Source organism: Salvelinus alpinus, chromosome 13 (genome assembly GCF_045679555.1).
Source record: "Salvelinus alpinus chromosome 13, SLU_Salpinus.1, whole genome shotgun sequence".
Taxonomy (NCBI): domain Eukaryota; kingdom Metazoa; phylum Chordata; class Actinopteri; order Salmoniformes; family Salmonidae; genus Salvelinus; species Salvelinus alpinus.
Window position 1 is genome coordinate 38,996,972 of NC_092098.1, and position 20,325 is coordinate 39,017,296.

A 20,325-nucleotide genomic window follows, 5' to 3' on the forward strand; every position below is an offset into this window, starting at 1 on the left:
GAAAAAAGTTAGGTATGATTAGACAAATTTGAAAAATTTGTGTCACAGGTAAGTTGATAAAGCTTTATCTGAAAATGTCTGGTTCCTCCTCAGTCTCAAGTCGTAAATGGGAAGGATTATTGGAGGGATTTGTGATGTCTGAGAGAGACAAGACAGCCCTGAAAGAGAGACCGAAAAGAGAGGAAGAGAGAGTGAGTCCTTCCTTACCTCGTTAAACTCTGGGTTGAGGGTCTTCTTCTTCACAGCAGTCTTGTGCTTTGACTTTTTGTTTTCGTCAGGCTTCAGGTACCTGCAGACAAGACATAAAGCAGTAACCTTCATTGACAGCAAAGGTCTCTCTGCAGTCTACGGTTGTTTGCTGTTGATTCATGGGTGTGCTGTACACTATAATAGACAGGCAGTCAGGAGATTCCATCCAGGGACACAGAATGTTGAAACGTCTTGCTTCTCTGAGCTCTAAGTAGTCCAGCAGGAATGACTGACTTAAATATAGCGATATCATATTGGACATAACATTTTCAATATTAAAAGGAATGAGAAAAGTTATTTATGAAAATGAATGAGACAGAAAATGTCTAAATAATTCAGCCTGATCAAACTGGATGTTATACCAATTCTACCACCAGAGGTTGCTGTGGCATTATATTTAACCTGATGGTGGGCAGCATACTGAGGCCAGCACTAAGCAAGCTGTTGCTACAGTGACTGACAGTCTATGGGTTGAAAGGTTGATTACCATATTGTATTAACATACAATAGCATGTAGTTGGTGGCTCTAGACTAGGATTGCATCCCAAATGGCAACCCACATTACATATAGTGCACTACTTCATAAGAGCACTATATAGGGAATAGGGTGCCATTTGGGACACAGCCTAGGTCCAACTGAAAGCTCTGATCTCCAGAAATACATTTAAAATGTTCGCAGTGCTCCCGAATAGAAGTAGTCTGGAGTCTGGAGAGCAACAGTCATGGTTAGAGTCTGGAGAGCAACAGTCATGGTTAGAGTCTGGAGAGCATCAGTCATGGTTAGAGTCTGGAGAGCAACAGTCATGGTTAGAGTCTGGAGAGCAACAGTCATGGTTAGAGTCTGGAGAGCAACAGTCATGGTTAGAGTCTGGAGAGCATCAGTCATGGTTAGAATTACAGTAGTGCTGGGCACCCCATAACAATCAACACCTCCATAAATGTTTAAGTAAAAACATGCATAATATTTCGAAGTCAGGAACTCCAAATAGATTTTGGGCACCCCCAAAAGTCAATGTGTGATTCAAACCCTGAGTGGAGTAGTGGGGCTTGACTGGAATTGTAGCTCGAGGGTGTTTGATTGAGCTCCCCACTGAGTCCAGTAGAACTGCAGTACTTGACTCTGTCTGTAGTAAGGCTCTCGCTATAAAGCCAGCTGCTTTCTTCTCAAACCAACTCGACTGCATAGTCCATATCGGCCGACATCTCACGCTTTAATGAAATAACATAGGACAATTTTTGCCCCATACACGGGTCATCCTGGCCTACAAACTCTAATTGTGCCCTATAGAATGGCTACAGTGTCAAAAATGTAGTGGTCTCAACAGTGCCTGAGGAAGAACATGGGGTAAAATAAAATGCCTCTACTCCCTTTCCAAAGTAATATACAGATCTCACTTGTGGCAGGAAAGAGAGATTTTCTCTGAACCTTATTACAGACTATAGCAGCCGCTAGCTCTTCAGGCTGAGGAATTCCATTAGCTGCTAGAAACCTCATTCAAGTTCAGAGGGAATCCCATTTACAAGGCCCCATGGCAAGAAAACACAGGTCTCCACAATCCAGTCAATTAATTAGCCGATCTACGATTCCTATAAGTGCTATATGTGGATATGCTCATGTTCAGGTGACAAATGAATGACCAAGCTCCTGGATACCTATGGAGGCTGCTCTGTAGGTATTTTATTTTAATCTTGAATAATCTTGTTTCATGGTAATAGTATAGCAAATAAATGATTACCGCAGTGCATTGCACTGTGATTTTATATAGATATACACTCAGTTGTCAGTTTATTGGGTATACCACACCGTTCATGAAAATGGATCGCACCTACAGACAATGAGTCATGTGGCCGTGGCTTGCTATATAAAGCAGGCAGACAGGCATTAAGGCATTCAGTTACTGTTCGGTTGAACATTAGAAAGGACAAAAGAGTGACCTAAGCGACTTTGAGTGTGGTATGATCATTGGTGCCAGACGCGCCTGATCCATTGTCTCAGAAACAGCTGCCCACCTGGGCTCTTCACGAATGGCAGTGTCTAGGGTTTACCAAGAATGGTGCGACAAACAAAAATCATCCAGTTAGCGGCAGTCCTGTGGGCGAAAACGGTTAGTTGATGAGAGAGATCGAAAGAGAATGGCAAGAATCTTGCAAGCTAACAGGCGGGCCACAAAACGGCATTTTGGAACACACAACTTGTCGATCCTTGTCACGGATGGTCTATTGCAGCAGACGACCACACCGGGTTCCACTCCTATCAGCTAAAAACAAGAAGAAGCAGCTCCAGTGGGTACGTGATCAAAAACAATGGACAATTGAGGAGTGGAAAAACAGTGCCTGGTCCGACGAATGCATGCTGATGGCAGAGTCAGGATTTGGCGTAAGCAGCGTGTGTAATTAAAACCCACACTAACACTGTCGATGTGTGCTGGAGCATGCGGTATCACCGCTAGACCAGCCAGGCCACACAATTTACAATTTTAGAGCAAAACTTTATAATTCTATTAAAAAGTTGAATAATCAGGGATAATTATAAGACTTTGCTTTGGGGCTATCAAAGTGATGGAACCATGAACAGGATTAGTTTCCCCAAAATGAAATACAAATATTTCACATTGTGCAATAATCTCCATATCTCATTGCTCCTGGGTGTCTAATTGATCATTATTAGGGTATTTAGAGCAGCCATTAAAATTATTTCACCGTTGCACAACTTTTCACTTCGTTGTAATTGAGAATCAAAGGGGAGTATGGCTAGTTTGAAGCTTTAATTGTGTGTAGATGTCGAGCTCATTCATTTGAAAAAATAAAATCCTGCAGAGAAGCCAGTCACTCAACACTGTTTGGGCCATACATAGTCAATAAAGGCGCCAGCACAGCCTTGGCATGCCAACGAAGACAAAAGAATGAGTCAGAGGGGATACAGGGGTTTCTATAATCTAAGTTGACACTGAAAATGTAGAAGGCCTTTGAGAGAACCAATAAAGTGCCCAAACCCCTTTAACACAGACTATATTAAAGCATTTATGAGTCTCTATTCTGACCAATGTGCAATGTTAAATGCTGGGTGCGCTTGTCATTCACCCAGCCTGTCAATCAAACGTTTCCTTTGACCACGTGTAACTCTCAGAGGGACCACTGCCCTGTCAACTGGTGTGTGTGTGTGTGTGTGTGTCTGTGTGTGCAAAAGAGCTACTGGCCCAGTACAAAAGCCCAGCTTATCATCAACACAGTGGGTTGCAGCGACTCAGTGTCCGGCAGCCTTCTGAAGCCAGACAGCCATGACATAGACATTGGGTGTCGGAGGACAGGAAAATCATTGCAGCTGTTCTCTATTTAACAGAGCATACTCCTCCGCTGCATCTAAAATAGCACCCTATTCCCTATGTTGTGTAATAGGGAGACATTTGGGATGCAACCCTCCTTCTAGCCCTCATAAAAGAGAGTCTGTAAATCTATTATCTGGGCTGCGAGTCTTTCAGGATTTGGGGAGTGGTTCTCCATCGCTGGTTGGAATTGCTGTCCTCTCTCGATGAGTCTTCCTCCTTTCCCACTTGGCACACACTGGTTGAATCAACGCTGTTTCCATATCATTTCAATGAAATTACATTGAACCAATGTGGAATAGACGTTGAATTGAGGTCTGTGCCCAGTGGGTTGTTTTTGTGGAGTTCTTGCCAGTGTAATGTATTGCACTTCCACCATTCAGCGAGATGAAAGAAGTACAGTAATGTTCAGGTGTGATTAAAATAACACCCCTTCATAATTGCCACCCTCAGGATGGCCTCTTGCGTAGTACATCTCTTTCATGTTTGGGAGTAATCACAGGAGATTCACCGCTGAAATGTTAGCACTGCTGCTAGCTGTTTTGTTCCTGGGACTTTATACACCGTGGTGAATTTGGATCTTGCTTTAGTCTGATAGCAATGATTGCCAGCCCTAGGCTTAGCGAGATCCTTTGGCTAAATGTCAAAGTAAATGATGTTATCATTTTCCTCGTGAGTGCAGGGTAATCTGAATTTTTGCATATATTCAAAAGAGGTATTGGCTGATAGGCGATGTAGAGATGCATCATGTTTTTCAACACTAGGATCAAATGTATTGGTCTAGTACTGTATCAGACAACATTTCCGAATGGAGGGAACTTTTGTTCCCCTAATAAAAACAGAGAAAAAGTTATAAACCAGAGCTTGATTCCATACAGACAGACCTAAGGGATGATGAGCAAACATCAATCCAGTACCACTAGAGGTCTGGAGTGCGTGTGTTTGGGGACGTGTGCTATCTCGAGAATGTGTGACAAACTCACGTTTTGACGTAGGGATCTGAGAAGCCGTTGGCGTCCATGGCGGCGAGGTGGGCACAGCGGACGATGCCCACCATCAAGCCAGACTTCTGGGAACTATACTTGAGGGAGATCATGATACGCCCTCGCTCCTCCAGGGACTTGTCATCTGTTTTGTCGATCTGCGGGGTAAGGATTGGGGACACACAGGGGTCAGGGGTCAAAGGTAATAAGCATAGTGAGTAGATAGTGGAGGTGTCATGCTCGATAGCTACATAGTCTTACACACGTCACATTATATACTCTATCCTATACCACCATCATTATTCAGAACATTTTGATGCAAAGTGGATCTTCTTGAAGTCCAACAGTTGGATCAACAGTTTAGAAGTTACAATGGTTAATATTCACTTCCACAACCCATTACATGAGGAGACTGGAGGAAGAGACTGAGTGGGATGTACATAGTAACTCCAACAGTTAGGATTGATGGCCAAGTTTTGAGTAAGGGCTTTTTAGATGGGCTTTTCCTCCAAATGCAAATGTCATGGATCAGTTTCGGAATCTAATCGAATGTTGTGACTTGATTTGGAGTTTGATTTTGCAAAGTGAGTATTGCTGTGTGCTTCTTAGACTACACCTATAATCAATCTCCATGCAAGACACTCCAAGTCCATACTTGGCACAAGTGACTGCACAGCCACAGCGCAACTCTTCGCAGTTACTTTAATACCATGTGCCCATTAGTCTCGATTACATTCCAAACCTAAGATGTGCAAATTTGCCAATTCACTGTCCACCTTATTGGAAATGCACTTTGCCCAGAACTCTGGGCTAATGACACTAACTAATTTGCTGTGCAGAAGGAGTCTGATGATTCCCGCCCTGCTGTGTGACTACTCGTTTACGTTTGCACTGGGCTTCACAGAGACGCCCTCAAACACCCTCCTGGTTCAAACGGTGAGAGAGCATGGTAGATGAGCGATGGGGAAAACAACCGTGCAGTGGAGAATTTGAATAGATTAAATGAACTGCTGAAACTGAGAGACTTTCAAGGCCAGCTGAATCATCGTTGGGGGAGAGAAAAAAAACAGCAAGTCAAAACGCAGACCAAAGAGTAAGGGCAATGAATGGAGAGAGAGAGAGAGAGTACACAAAGACAAAGAAAGCATGAAGTAGAGAATTGAACATTGGTAAGGGGGACAGATAAAATGGAATGCACACTGCATTGTCATATTGTCTGAGGTTCTTATATCTTCTACTGTGGAAATGCCCTGACATATGTCACATTATTCATCATGGAACACACAATATTGTGAATCTAAAGCAAAAGTGTGTAATTGTTCCTAATAGCACAATGTTTCACAAACATACTGGAAATACCCAAAGTGTTGTATTGCTGAGGTAGAAGAAAGCATCCAGCATCAATATTGTGACTAACAAGAGACGGCATGAGAACCAACAAATGTCTTCTGAGCAGATTGTCACCATCCAAAGTACAGCCCCGTAGAACTGATCCCAGATCAGCTGCAGTAGAGTTCAAGGGGCCACCTCCCCTACTACCCCTGATTCAACCTGACCACTCTCTGATCAACCCTGTCCTGTTGCCCCTGGTTACGCATCTACATCAACATCCTTTGACGGCATCAAGCGGATCAGCACGGCCGCGCAATGATGGAGTGTATTGACTTGCTTTGGTCAACAGCTTTCTCCCCTGATATCCCTCTGTTGTGATTTGTGCTGATCCCTGCAGTATACTACATTCTGCCCCAAAAAACACTGGAGCAGCAAATATGTCATGGACTCTCTTCCCTGCTTGATGGGGAAAAGTGTCTGCCAACCCCAGTTGAATTAATCATGGACAGAAGTCTCAGCTCCAATTTTTGTCGGTGTTGTCTTGAATAATTCAGCCCAAATATTGAAGGGGATTTATTTTAATTTCCAGTGTATGGTCAAGGTAAGAACTATGTAGCCTTGGGGGATCTGTTTGTCATGTAGCCGACACCTTGGTCATTGTCAAACCACATCTTTCAGAGCTAAGCTGAATCAACATTCTGGTAACTTTCCCAAAATTCCTAGGTTTCCCAGAAACCCTGGTTGGACGATTCTGGAATACTTGCTTATTCCCTCCTGCTTTTGGGAATGTCCGAACTGGGATTTCTGAAAAACCTGCACATTTTTGGCAAAGTAAGTGAAATTTTGCAACCCTAACCTTGATAATGAATCAAATATATCACTTTTGTTAAATTTGTGAACCCAGAACTAAAATCTTGTATAACTGCGTTAGAAACTAGATTAGGTTTTCGGGGGAGATGTTAAGAAAAGACACTTAGTGTGAGGAGCAGAAGCAGGGCAGTAGCTCCACACCCCTGTCTTTTGAAGGTTTTGGGCTATAGGCCAAATGTCCCCTCCCCTTCTAAATTTCTAAAGACGCACACACCCGCTAAATCGTGATTTGTTCAAATAACAAATGATAAAAAACCTACATGCAGGAACAACTGTCTCTCATTAGTCGTCATAACCCACAGTCTTTTGACAGACATTACGATACCATTTATGTTACGTAGTCTGTCCACGAGAGAGTACCCTTGAGTAAAAACTAGATTGTAAAAGACCTGTAGCATTGAATACAGAGGGAACGACAGAGCAACGACAACCATCAACAAACAAGGGCCAACCAAGGAACTGAATGCTGTGAGGCCATCTTCACACCAGAAGTGTGTGCTGTTAATGAGAGCCAGATAAGCACACACCAAAGGGAAGGGGAGGGCTTAGCAGTTGGTACTCCGCACACAGAGTGACTGAGGAGGACTGAGACCCTCTCTAAACTACCCTCAGTTGGTACTCAGCATACAGAGTGACTGAGGAGGACTGAGACCCTCTCTAAACTACCCTCAGTTGGTACTCAGCATACCGAGTGACTGAGAAGGGATGAAACCCTCTCTAAACTACCCTTAGTTGGTACTCAGCACACAGAGTGACTGAGGAGGACTGAGACTCTCTCTAAACTACCCTCAGTTGGTACTCAGTATACCGAGTGACTGAGGAGGACTGAGACCCTCTCTAAACTACCCTCAGTTGGTAGTCAGGATACCGAGTGACTGAGAAGGGCTGAAACCCTCTCTAAACTACCCTCAGTTGGTACTCAGCATACCGAGTGACTGAGGAGGACTGAGACCCTCTCTAAACTACCGTCAGTTGGTACTCAGCACACAGAGTGACTGAGGAGGAAGGACTGAGACCATCTCTAAACTACCTGCAGATGGTACTCAACATACCGAGCGACTGAGGAGGACTGAGACCTCTCTAAACTACCCTCAGTTGGAACTCAGCATACAGAGTGACTGAGGAGGACTGAGACCCTCTCTAAACTACCCTCAGTTGGTACTCAGCACACAGAGTGACTGAGGAGGACTATGTCTGTAATTTTGCTACACAACGTTCCTGTAGATTGTTCTAAAACCATTACTTGGTCAACAGTAATAGCCTACGCATTATGTTGATTCCTGCTATGAAAGTATCTGCCTGTCCCAGGTTTGCTATTGGCTGCTGTGTGAACAAGCCACTCTCATTAGACTCTAATCTATGGATTTCACATAACTGGGAATACAGATATGCATCTGTTGGTCAGAGATACTTTTTTTTAAAGCAGGGGCTAGTCAGTATCTGGTGTGACCAGATACCGAGATTTACAGCCCAAAACCACTCCCTTTTCCCTGGGATAAATAACTGCGAGAAACCGGTAAATTATAATACATTGTGTATATGACAGCATGGCGTGAAATGGAACTCTTAAATTATATGCGATATCTAAATCTGGCTTCTCTACAGCCTCTGCATGATGAATCATCAACGCTCAGGGTGGGGACAGACAGCCCATCTCAGTATGGCGCATAGTCCACAATGCATGTAGACCTATCATCTCATCATCATAACTTTTTTTACTTGTGACAGGAAGGCCTACATTTGCTGCAGCAAAGTCTATGCTACAGTAATATAAAGACTGAATGCGCGTCTAATTTACCCATCTCCATCTGGCTTTTGGGGTTCACCTTATTTTTTTATTGTAAAGATTTTTGTATTTTTATTGCATCTGCAGAGTTTTAAAACAGTCTATCACTCAAATATCGTTGCTTTAAATCAGTTCATGCCACTCTCTCGCAGTCTTTCTCTCTCTCCATTAACTCCATTCAAATTGCATCCAAAATAGATAATTCTGTTCTAGATTTATATATATAGCCCTATATATACAGTAGATGTCCTAGCCCACCTCTTTCAGGTAATTAACTCAATGCATTATTAGTCATATATTTAGCTAATTAATGATGGTTTATGCATGTGAAAGCATTCTGCATCTAATTATATTCCTTTATTATTCATGGATGTCATTAGAATGATGAAGATAAGGACAACAAAAGAGGAGATACGTGTTGGGAATTTTATGAATAATGACTAAAACAATGTCTACATTTAGATAAAACTATAACTAATTGAACTCTGCACGGTATTATTATTATATCTAATTAATAATGTTAATTCATAAGGAAGGGATTAGGTAGTATGAACAAGGAGGATAAAAATACCATTCCAACTTAGTTAGAGAGATTTGTTGCCGTGGGTTATAAAGTAAGCAAAAAGGGTCGTTAAACTATGGTTGAACTGACCCAACTTAGCCCTGAGATGTTTAGATAAGGCAGTGAGTAACTTTTTAGGTCTTCCATTATCTTGAGTTGTCTGCTAAAGTGGTAATAAATTATAGTGAGCCTTCAGGAGAATAAATTATATTGTGTGTCATGTGTGTGCGCTGGGGAGTTGGAATGAACTTTTGAACCTGTTTTATCTTGGTCAAGAGGAGGAGATTTATTCTGTAACCAATGATGTCATATCTTGTATATAAACTGTTGTTTATGGTTAAATGGGAGCGTGCTCCGAGAATAAATACTATTATCTAATTTTAATAAGACTGTACCCTGTCTATTTTATGTTAATAAGTATCTTACAAATACTTAGAAATAGACGGATTGATTTTAATTAATGAGTACATAGAGGAATTATTTAATTCCCTTAACATACGCTAATAACATCAGGAGAAATATTATGAAAGGTACACTACAGGTCAAAAGTTTTAGAACACCTACTCATTCAAGGGTTTTTCTTTATTTTTACTATTTTCTACATTGTAGAATAATAGTAAAGACAGCAAAACTATGAAATAACACATGGAATCTTGTAGTAACCGAAAAAGTGTTAAACAAATCCAAATATAGTTTATATTTGAGATTCTTCAAATAGCCTTGATGACAGCTTAGCACACTCTTGGCATTCTCTCAACCAGCTTCACCTGGAATGCTTTTGCAACAGTCTTGAAGGAGTTCTCACATGTGAGCACTTGTTGGCTGCTTTTCCTTCCTTCTGCGGTCCGACTCATCCTAAACCATCTCAATTTGGTTGTCGGGGGATTGTGGAGGCCAGGTCATCTGATGCAGCACTCCATCACTTTCCTTCTTGGTCAAATAGGCCATACACAGCCTGGAGGTGTGTTGGGTCATTGTCCTGTTGAAAAACAAATGATAGTCCCACTAAGCCCAAACCAGATGGGATGGCGTATCACTGCAGAATGCTGGTTAAGTGTGCCTTGAATTCTAAATAAATCACAGACAGTGTCACCAGCAAAGCACCCCACACCATAAAACCTCCTCCTTTATGGGAAATACACATGTGGAGATCATCCTTTCCTTTCATCATCTCACAAAGACACGGCGGTTGGAACCAAAAATCCCCAATTTGGACCAGACCAAAGGACAAATTTCCACCAGTCTAATGTCCATTGCTTGTGTTTCTTGGCCCAAGCAAGTCTCTTTTTCTAATTGGTGTCCTTCAGTAGTGGTTTCTTTGCAGCAATTCGACCATGAAGGCCTGATTAACACAGTCTCCTCTGAACAGTTGATGTTGAGATGTGTCTGTTACTTGAATTCTGTGAAGCATTTATTTGGGCTGCAATTTCTGAGGCTGGTAACTCAAATGAACTTATCCTCTGCAGCAGAGGTAACTCTGGGTCTTCCTTTCCTGTGGCAGTCCTCATGAGAGACAGTTTCATCATAGCGCTTGATGGTTTTTGCGACTGCACTTGAAGAAACTTTCAAAGTTCTTAAACTTTTCCCTATTGACTGACCTTCATGTCTTAAAGTAATGATGAACTGTCATTTCTCTTTGCTTATTTGAAGCATTCTTGCCATAATATGGACTTGGTCTTTTACCAAATAGGGCTATCTTCTGTATACCCACCCTACCTTGTCACAACACAACTGATTGGCTCAAACGCATTAAGAAGGAAAGAAATTCCACAAATTAACTTTTATGAAGGCACACCTGTTAATTGAAATGCATTCCAGGTGACTACCTCATGAAGCAGGTTGAGATAATGCCAAGAGTGTGCAAAGTTGTCATCAAGGCAAAGGGTGGCTATTTGAAGAATTAGCCACCCACAAAAAAAGGCTTTTGTGTTTTTCTGTCGTGCGTAATGTGCAGTAGCCTATATCATATAGATAACGGCACAATCATTTGGGCTTTTTTGAGTTTAGGCTTATTAAATGTCTTTAATGTAGGGCTCATAAAATGTATGGCTCATCAGGCTCAGGGAGCATCAGGCTTAAATTTCGATCAAAGCTATAATCAAATCCAGACATAAGCAGATTTATATGCTTTATAATGCTTTTGAATGACACTTATGGTTTTGGAGGGAAATACCAGGTTACCAGGGAGAACATTTATTTATTCTCGGGATGGAACATTTGTAAAATACCGGGACAATATTCAACCCTAGTGACCACCATTTGCCTCATGCAGAGCGACACATCTCCTTCGCATAGAGTTGATCAGGCTGTTGATTATGGCCTTTGGAATGTTGTCCCACTTCTCTTCAATGGCTGTACGAAGTTGCTGGATATTGATGTGAACTGGAACATGTTGTCATACATGTCGATCCAGAGCATCCCAAACATGCTCAATGGGTGACATGTCTAGTGAGTATGCAGGCCATGGAAGAACTGGGACATTTTCAGCTTCCAAGAATTGTGTACAGATCCTTGTGACATGGAGCTGCGCATTATCATGCTAAAACATGAGGTAATGGTGGCGGATGAATGGCACGACAATGGGCCTCAGGATCTCGTCACGGTATCTCTGTACATTCAAATTTCCATTGATAAAATGCAATTGTGTTTGTTGTCTGTAGCTTATGCCTGCCCATACCATAACCCCACCACCACCATGGGGCACTCTGTTCACAACATTGACATCAGCAAACCACTTGCACACACGACGCCACAAGCGCTGTCTGCCATCTCACCGGTACAGTTGAAACTGAGATTCACCCATGAAGAGCATACTTCTCCAGCATGCCAGTGGCCATCGAAAGTGAGCATTTGCCCACTGAAGTCAGTTATGACGCCGAACTGCAGTCAGGTTAAGACCCTAGTGAGGACCACTAGCATGCACATGAGCTTCACCGAGATGGTTTCTGACAGTTTGTGCAGAAATTCTTCGGTTGTGCAAACCCACAGTTTCATCAGCTGTCCAGGTGGCTGGTCTCAGACGTGGTAGAGAAATGAACATTCAATTCTCTAGCAACAGCTCTGGTGGGCATTCCTGCAGTTAGCATGCCAATTGCACGCTCCCTCAAAACTTGAGACATCTGTGGCATTGTGTTGTGTGACAAAACTGCACATTTTAGAGAGGCCTTTTATTGTCCCCAGCACAAGGTGCAACTGTGTAATGATCATGCTGTTTAATCAGCTTCTTGATATACCATACCTGTCAGGTGGATGGATTATCTTGGCAAAGGAGAAATGCTCACTAAAAGGGATTTAATCAAATTTGTGCACACAATTTGAGAAATAATATTTTTGTGCATATGGAACATTTCTGGGATCTTTCATTTCAGCTCATGAAACATGGGACCAACACTTTACATTTTGCCTTCATAATTTTGTTCAGCATTTATAAAAAAAAGGACGCGACGCGTGACTGAGTGGCATTTCAAAACATTGCATGATATATGGATATTGCATGTCAATGTTGCGATCTCAATGTGAATTCGATTAATTGTGCAACCCTAACTGAGACCCTCTCTAAACTATCCCCTGCTGGGGTGCTTTGCATTGCTACAAAGCAGCTGAATACAGATGGGAGGCTGGCTGCAAGAGCCCAGCTGGTCTGCACACACACACACACACACACACACACACACACACACACACACACACACACACACACACACACACACACACACACACACACACACACACACACACACACACACACACACACACACACACACACACACACACACACACACACACACACACACACACACACACACACACACACACAAACAAAAACAGTGACGTACACACACAAGCACGCACGCATGCATACGCGCACACACATACATAGTAGAAGCTGTGGTAGCAGAGGTGATAGCCAGAAGAAAGCTCTAGATATAGGTGCTTTTTAATTAAACAATAAAGGGAAGAGTCTAATTGAGGAATGAGAAGAGTGAGTGAATGAGTGAATGAGTGAGAGAGTGTGTGTGTGTGTGTGTGTGTGTCAGCAGCACATAGCTCAGAAATCCACAGGCTGCCCATTGGAAAGCCAGAGAAAAAGACAATGCTGTTCAGTCAAAGGCTGGGCTAAGGCTTCTCTGAGTATGCAGAGCAGATTGTGTCGTTGACGGTAAGAGAAAAGTATTTCTGTGAGCGCCGCTAAACCAGATGAAATTAGGAGATCTTACCGACATGCTTGGATAAAAGAGTGAATATTAAGAAAGGGCTCTGAATAGCTATCAATATCTACCCTATCAATCAGCTCATTCGTAAAATTAAAGCTCACAAACTAAGGTTCTTGGAAACAGCAACCCACATTATCAGAAAGTTTACAGAATCAAATTTTGCAGCTAAACGAAAGATCGATTTAGTAGATCTCAAGTTCAATTGAAATTTAAGGTGGAGCTATTGTATGTGAAAGAAGCTTGTCCATATTTGACTAGCAACAGTAACGTAAAATAACCACACAATAGCTATTTTGATGACAATAACAGCCTCCAGTGCACTAAGTAAGTAGCACTTGTGAGTAAATCATATGCCTCCTGCATCCATGCTCAGTCCTTGGTAAATATAATTGCTTGTTCTATGGATTAAGAGAGACCGTCATTCTCTCTGGCCTTTAATGCTGTTAACCTGCTTAATTAATTAGAGGAGAGAGGCAGTGTTGAACAGACCCCTCAGTAAGTGGTGTTTCATTGAAATTACTGTGGTTGTTTCATGAAGTTAAGGATTTGGGCTGTATGTGAGATGTTTCAAGGCTCATTGTTTATTAATAACAGAAGACATACAGTATTGATGTCTTTCAACACTAGGTAAGATTTCTATTTAGGCAAATTATCTGTACATACAGAACATAACATTTACATGTCAAGGTTTGTAATTTAGCAGTGGAGACCAAATAACCAATTTACCGTAGGAAATGCTTACATTTGGATTCAAAGGGGAGGATGAAAAAGGCAAATTGGAGATAACTTACAGGTAGCTGTTTCTCCAAGCAGTTGTAGAAGTTCTTGGTCTGGTTGGGCTTGAGTTTCTTGAGGGGGATGCGTGTCTCTCCGATGAACTCATTGTGGCGGAACTTGTCCTCATCACACACTGAAATCCTGAAAGTACAGAACAAGAGAGAGAGGAAAGAGTAAACGAGAGAGAGAGAGAGATGAGTATATTAAGGGTCAGATTTTGGCATGGGAGGATAGGAGGATAAGAAGCATTCAACCATATTCAGATCAATCAAAAGATACAAAGCAGCTATAAGAGAGAGAAAAATCAGAAGAGGGCAAAAGAGAGATAGGAGAAGGAAAAATGGGGAGACATTGAAAAAGAGTCAGCAGCAGTAGAGTTGAAGTGACTGTGGGCTGCTATTTAATCAAACCCAGTATCCTGGTTTCCCGGCCGTTTTGCCTAGATCAATAGCGATAAAAGGAATTTCAAGAATTAGCCATCCCTGGGAGTGAGTGAGGTATTTCATACTTCTGTGTGTCAGGAGTGATGTATGGTCGTTTCTGTTATGGGATTTTTATGAATAATGACTAAATGATGTATACATTTAACATTAAACTATAACTAACAGAATTATATCCTGTCTGATGAAGAATGTTTGTCCATAAGAAAGAGGGACTGTTAGCAGGCAAGGAACTGTGGCAGACAACTTGTGACCACTGTGGAAGTGATAACAGGGAAGGAAGTCTCCCCACCCAGGGAGAGGGGAAACCTTGGGCTTGTAGTAGATTGTATAACAGGTGGCAGACCATGTATGAGAAGAAGACTTGTGAACTATATTGTCATTGTTTCTGAGAGGAGGGACATTTATGACGAAATGTGAGGTATATAGACCAATGTACAGGAAATGATAGGGAGAACGTTCCCGTGAATAAACATTTGACTATTGTAGACTGGGCCTCTGTCTGTTTTTATTTCTATCATTGTCCTACAAATCCTGATATAGCAGACTGAGTAATTTAATTTAATTGGTTAAAGAACATGAGAACCTAATTCTCCTAACAGTTTCTGCAGAGAACTTTGTAAATGAACAGACGACAATGATGTGTTTGCCGCGTTGCCAGTGACAGCCAGCACACTTCATATGACTGAATAGAGCCATATTATCATAGAAATAGAATGAATAGAACAGGCTTGGAAGCTCTAACCATGGCAATTTGACTGGTAAACCTGTGATGCAAATTTTCCATGGGAATGTTCTATCAACTGATGCTGGATTGCCATGGTAATGTAGAATGTTCATGCAAATGATGCTAACTGATGTGGCTCATGCAATGGAATGTATTTTGTGTAATGTCAGTTGAGTTGACTCAACCAATCACAGTACAGATAGAAGGGTACACTTCCAACTTTTACTTCCTGGTATGGGTCTAGGTTGAAGATGGGAAGGTTAGGACAACGAGATTCTAATATCCCATAACTCTTTGCAACATTGGGACCAATATTTGTGACAACGTTGTCTTAACCTGTATAATTTTGACCTAGGCAAGGGTACACTCAAAATGGCTGCAGTCCACCCATTATGCCATCATTGACTTGAATGGAGACCCCCTTTCTATTAATTCTATTTTTATACCTATTCCTCCTCTCTGAGACTACTGGAGATATTCCAGTGTTAAGTTGATCCTTGTTTTCTCATGTACAGGTAACCGCCAAAATAAAGGAAACACCAACATAAAAGTGTCTAAATAGGGCATTGGGTTGGGTTGAGATCTGGTGACTGAGACGGCCATGTCATACAGCTGACATAGTTTTCATGCCCTGTGGATGGGGTCATTGTCATCTTGGAAGAGACCACTCCCATCAGGATCGAAATGCTTCACCATAGGTTGAAGGTGAGGAGGGATACATCCGGCGGAGGAGGGATACACCCGAGGTGAGGATTTACAGATTTACTCCTGTGTACACCAGTGACACGGCTGGGGTTCGCCCCTATATATAGACCCCATGGCCACGACACACGTTCTCTACATCATCTTTTAGGCGCCTCTAGCACAGTAGAGGATTGGAGTGATCCATATAGCTCACATAACCGTGGTTACATACGTAACCTTCGTTATGTTTCACTATATTGGATCACTCCAATATATTGGTATACCCGTACCAGATTTAGTCAGTGCTAGAGGGACCTGGCCAGCCAATGTGGAAGGGGGGTCCTGGCACAGTCCCCGGAAGGGCAGGCAACGCCCAGGACTGCTGAACCAACCACAGAGGGAGGTGCCACATTTTCCCGATAGTACCTAGCAAAGGTGCAAGAGGAAGCCAAGTAGAGCCCAGGACGCAGCCACACCTCGTGTTGAATGTGCTACCACAGATCCCAGCACTGGCCTGCCAGCCAGGCGGTACGCTGTCGTAATCATGTCCACGATCCAGTGAGAGAGCCTCTGCTTTGATAACCCAGCCCCCAGGACTCTCTCATCATAGCAGATAAAGAGCTGGTCTGTTGTTTTCTCTGACCGTGTCCGCCCCACATAGGCAGCCAGTGCTAGCACAGGGCACAGCATGCCGGAGGTAGGCCCAGACTCCCCCGCCACTGCCGGAGTGTCGTAAGCAGACAGGATAAAAGGTATGTTCACATCCGCCCATGCCGAAAGTGTTTGAGGCAAGATAAGATCACCTGAACCCTTCTGGTGGGCAGGCGTGCTCTCATGAGGACTGAGTCCAATGCCAATGAAGGCCACCCTCTTGGTGGAAGTCAGACGACTCTTCTTGTCATTTACAGTAATGCCGAGCACGCCGATATGGGTCAAGAGCATGTCTCTGTCTGACAGGACCTGGGTCCTGATTGGGGCACAAATCAGCTAATCATCCAGGTAATTGAGGGTCAACAATCCTCGGGACGTGAGAGGTGCCAGGACAGCGTCCATGCACTTTGTGAAAGTGTGGGCTGCCAAGGAGAGGCTGAAGGGAAGAACCATGAATTCGTAAGCTGCCCCTTCGAAAGCGAATCGGAGGTACTGCCAATGAGCTGGGTGAACAGGAACATGGAAGTACGCATCCCTCAGGTCCAACTTCACAAACCACTGGTCCCTGGACATAGCCTACAACACGTGGGCTGGGGACAGCATGTGTAACCTCGGTACCTTCAAGTACCCACTGAGGTTGCAGAGGTCTAGAAATCGGTCGAAACCCTCTGTCTCTTTTTGGGACAACAAAATAAGTGGAGTAGAACCCACCTAGCCGTTCTGATGTCTCAATCCTGTGGATGGCACCCTTGTCCAGGAGTGAGGAGATCTCCAGCCACAGGGTTTTCTTCAGGGGGTCGGCCACCGTGGTGACACAAAGGCCCCTGAAGGACGGGGGCCAGCACCGGAATTGGAGTCAGTACCCCTTGAGCATTGTGGACAACACCCAGGGGGACTCCACACCCTCCTCCCACAATGCCCACATTGCCCTTAGCCGAGGCCGGGGAAGGGTGTGTCAGGGGTCCTGCCGGGGCCCGCCTCTCCTCTGGGTCCCCCAGGCACGTCTCTATGGTGGTGACGGTTGACAGGTTATTGCTCCAACGCATGCTGTATCCCTCTCAGCACGAGGTGATGGGGCAGGATAGGGACCTCACCGTCGCTCGGGTGCAGGTGGGTGGTGACGGTCCGTCTGCCTTGGACCCGGGGCCTGAGGAGGCGGCATGAACCATCTCAGGGTCTCTCGGTCCCTACGAACCTTATCGGTCTGGTCCAGAACGTCATCAACCCCTGGGTCAAACGTCAGCCCTGGGGTGATGGGGAGAGTGGAAAATGTGCTCTTGAGAGCATCTGGCAGACGGGATTGGGACAGTCAGAGATGACGCCAGGAGGTAACCACCTGCGCCATGGCCCGTCCATTGGCGCGGGCCACATCCCTCTGGATCAGGGAAAGCAGGCGAGACACCTCCATTGCTTTCCGGAGGACCTCCTCTGTGCCCTCCAGCAGCCGGGGCAAAAGAGTCTGCAGGTAGGCCTGCAGCAGCATGGCCACGTTGGCAAGAGAGCAGAGGGACCCATATGTTGCTTTCAAGTCCGCATCAAAGACTCTGGGGCTCCCGGCTTCAGTCGCGGGTTCCACTCTATAATCTCCCGGTCCGGGAGGACCATGGCAGCTATCATGGTGTCCATGGTCGGGTACTCCTGGAGGCCGAGTGACTCTGCGCCCACAACATAACTGCATGGTCCAGTTGTTACAAATCCCTTTGGCCCTGCAGTCTAGGGGGGATGGAAACGAGACCCGTAACATATCTCATACAAATCATAATAGTGAAAAGGAACAGTGAGAACTATTTTTCTTTTTTTAATGTTTTATTTTACCTTTATTTATACAGGTTTTTTCTCATTGAGATAACATCTCTTTTCCAAGAGAGACCTGGTCCAATAGCAGCAGAGGGAACAACGTTTCAGACAAAACAATTTACATACACTAACACAACATTAAACAAAACTATAAACACACATACAGTTCAACAAAAACGTTGTACATTAAAAACACAAACGTCTTGACTAAAAACAGCTGGCCTAAAAACAATTACACTCTTCTATGATATATACATCGGTAAAGTGTTTAAACTCCACCAACGAAACTAATAACCACAGACAACTTAAATTTACCGTCAAACACTAATGGTTTATTGTTTAAACACACGGTAATGGGGGGGGGGGGGGGGGCTGAGCTGGACCCAAGGAAAGAAATAATAAATATCCAAAAACCCTTAAGCTAGTCTTACCTGCCTCAAGCACAGCTAGCTAACTAACCAATACAATACAGTGGGTGGTCCGTCCAGTTCTAACTAGAGTACTTAGACAAAGTTTTCCTATGGGTAATGTATGCCCATGGGCGACTTGGCTTTGTACCTCCTTTTCCCACTAACAAACAAACAGTCATGAACCACACAATACATACTCACATAATTACGGACAAATTGAGATGTAGGCACCAAAACTAAAGAGAGATAGCTCCTTACAAAGAGAGAGGGAGGGAGAGAGAGAGAGAAGAGAGTTTGGGAAAACAACTGACTGGGTTTTTATACCAAGGGAAAGTGGATGTGATTGGGTAAGGGAAAAGAAGCAGGTGTCTTCAGTGGCGACTGATTGGCGACTGATTGGCGACTAGGGCAGAAGGAGAGAAAACAAATACACACACAGGATACTTGTATCCGTAACACCAGTCTCTGCTGTGAGTCGGAAGCGCCCCCTGGCAGAGGCCCAGCTCTCCTGCAAGGACTCGTGGAACTCAGACGAGATGGGGACAGATGGAGAGTCATCACTGTCCACCAGTTTGATGTCCAGTGCAGTTGCTACCCGAGTGAGTAGGCTCCTCATAGCCTCTCGAGCCGCTGGGGGCGATGAAGCCTCGCTGCCGGCTTCTGATGGCCTGTCAGCCTGGTAGCCCCGCTCACGGTGGTGAACAGTGCCAGCATCGTCCCCCAGGAACAGCCTATCACTGGCCAACAGAGAACAGCTGTTGTCGCCATCAAAGCTCTCAAACTCCTGACGCAGGGCATGCGCCCTCCATTCAAGGTGGTCCCAGCGGTCCGACTCCTGCCTCCGTCCAGTAGAGGCCCAGTACTTGGCCCAGTAGAGGGACTAACAGCTCGCTGGCGCACCACTCCTGAGGGAGGGAGCTCGTCCCCAGCCTGAGCCTGGTCGACCCACTCGTGCATGGCCTCCAATCGCACCAGGCGCAGGCATTCTGAGAACACCACACAAAAGAGGCATCCAGTAGTGCGCTCCACCGCCCTCTCCGCTTGGCTTAAACCCAGGCAATGCATATAGGAGGTATGCAGATCTCCAGGGCGATGCCACCATCAAACCTGTCACAAAGCGAAGCCATAAGCTCAGCCAAGCCAACAAGGACACAGAGCAGGTGTCCGACGCCCTGGAAGAGCTGATGTCGTGACCCACTTGGAGGAATAGGAACCCGGTGTGGGATAAACTACCCAGTACCTCTGCAAAAAAACAGGGAAGACCCATGTGGGAAAAACAGGCTGACAAAAAAACAGCAACCAGGCAATGGATTTGATTTATTTGTTTTTTGCCAACTGTAATATTACCTAGCCGGTTTAATATCCAAGCAGTAAAAACAGCACCATATGATGGAGTAACTCCGTTAAGGAACTCCAAAGTTGATGCCTCAACTGTCAGGGTTTACCAGAATTGGACCCAGAAGCAGACCAGGACAAGGTGAGTAAAAAGATGGTGAGTATTTATTAATCAATGAGAACGT

At 44.1% G+C, this 20,325-nt stretch overlaps 1 protein-coding gene across 1 annotated transcript in view; it reads right to left on the reverse strand.

Annotated features, from left to right (window-relative positions):
• LOC139537679 (double C2-like domain-containing protein beta) overlaps window positions 1-20,325 on the reverse strand; it is a 183,578-nt gene that overhangs the window by 6,493 nt on the left and 156,760 nt on the right. Inside the window, exons 5-7 of the mRNA XM_071339274.1 lie at window positions 14,111-14,237; window positions 4,556-4,713; window positions 208-289 (exon numbers count right to left, since the gene is read on the reverse strand). Of these exons, the coding sequence (XP_071195375.1) occupies window positions 208-289; window positions 4,556-4,713; window positions 14,111-14,237 (367 nt within the window). The remainder of the gene's footprint in view (window positions 1-207; window positions 290-4,555; window positions 4,714-14,110; window positions 14,238-20,325) is intronic.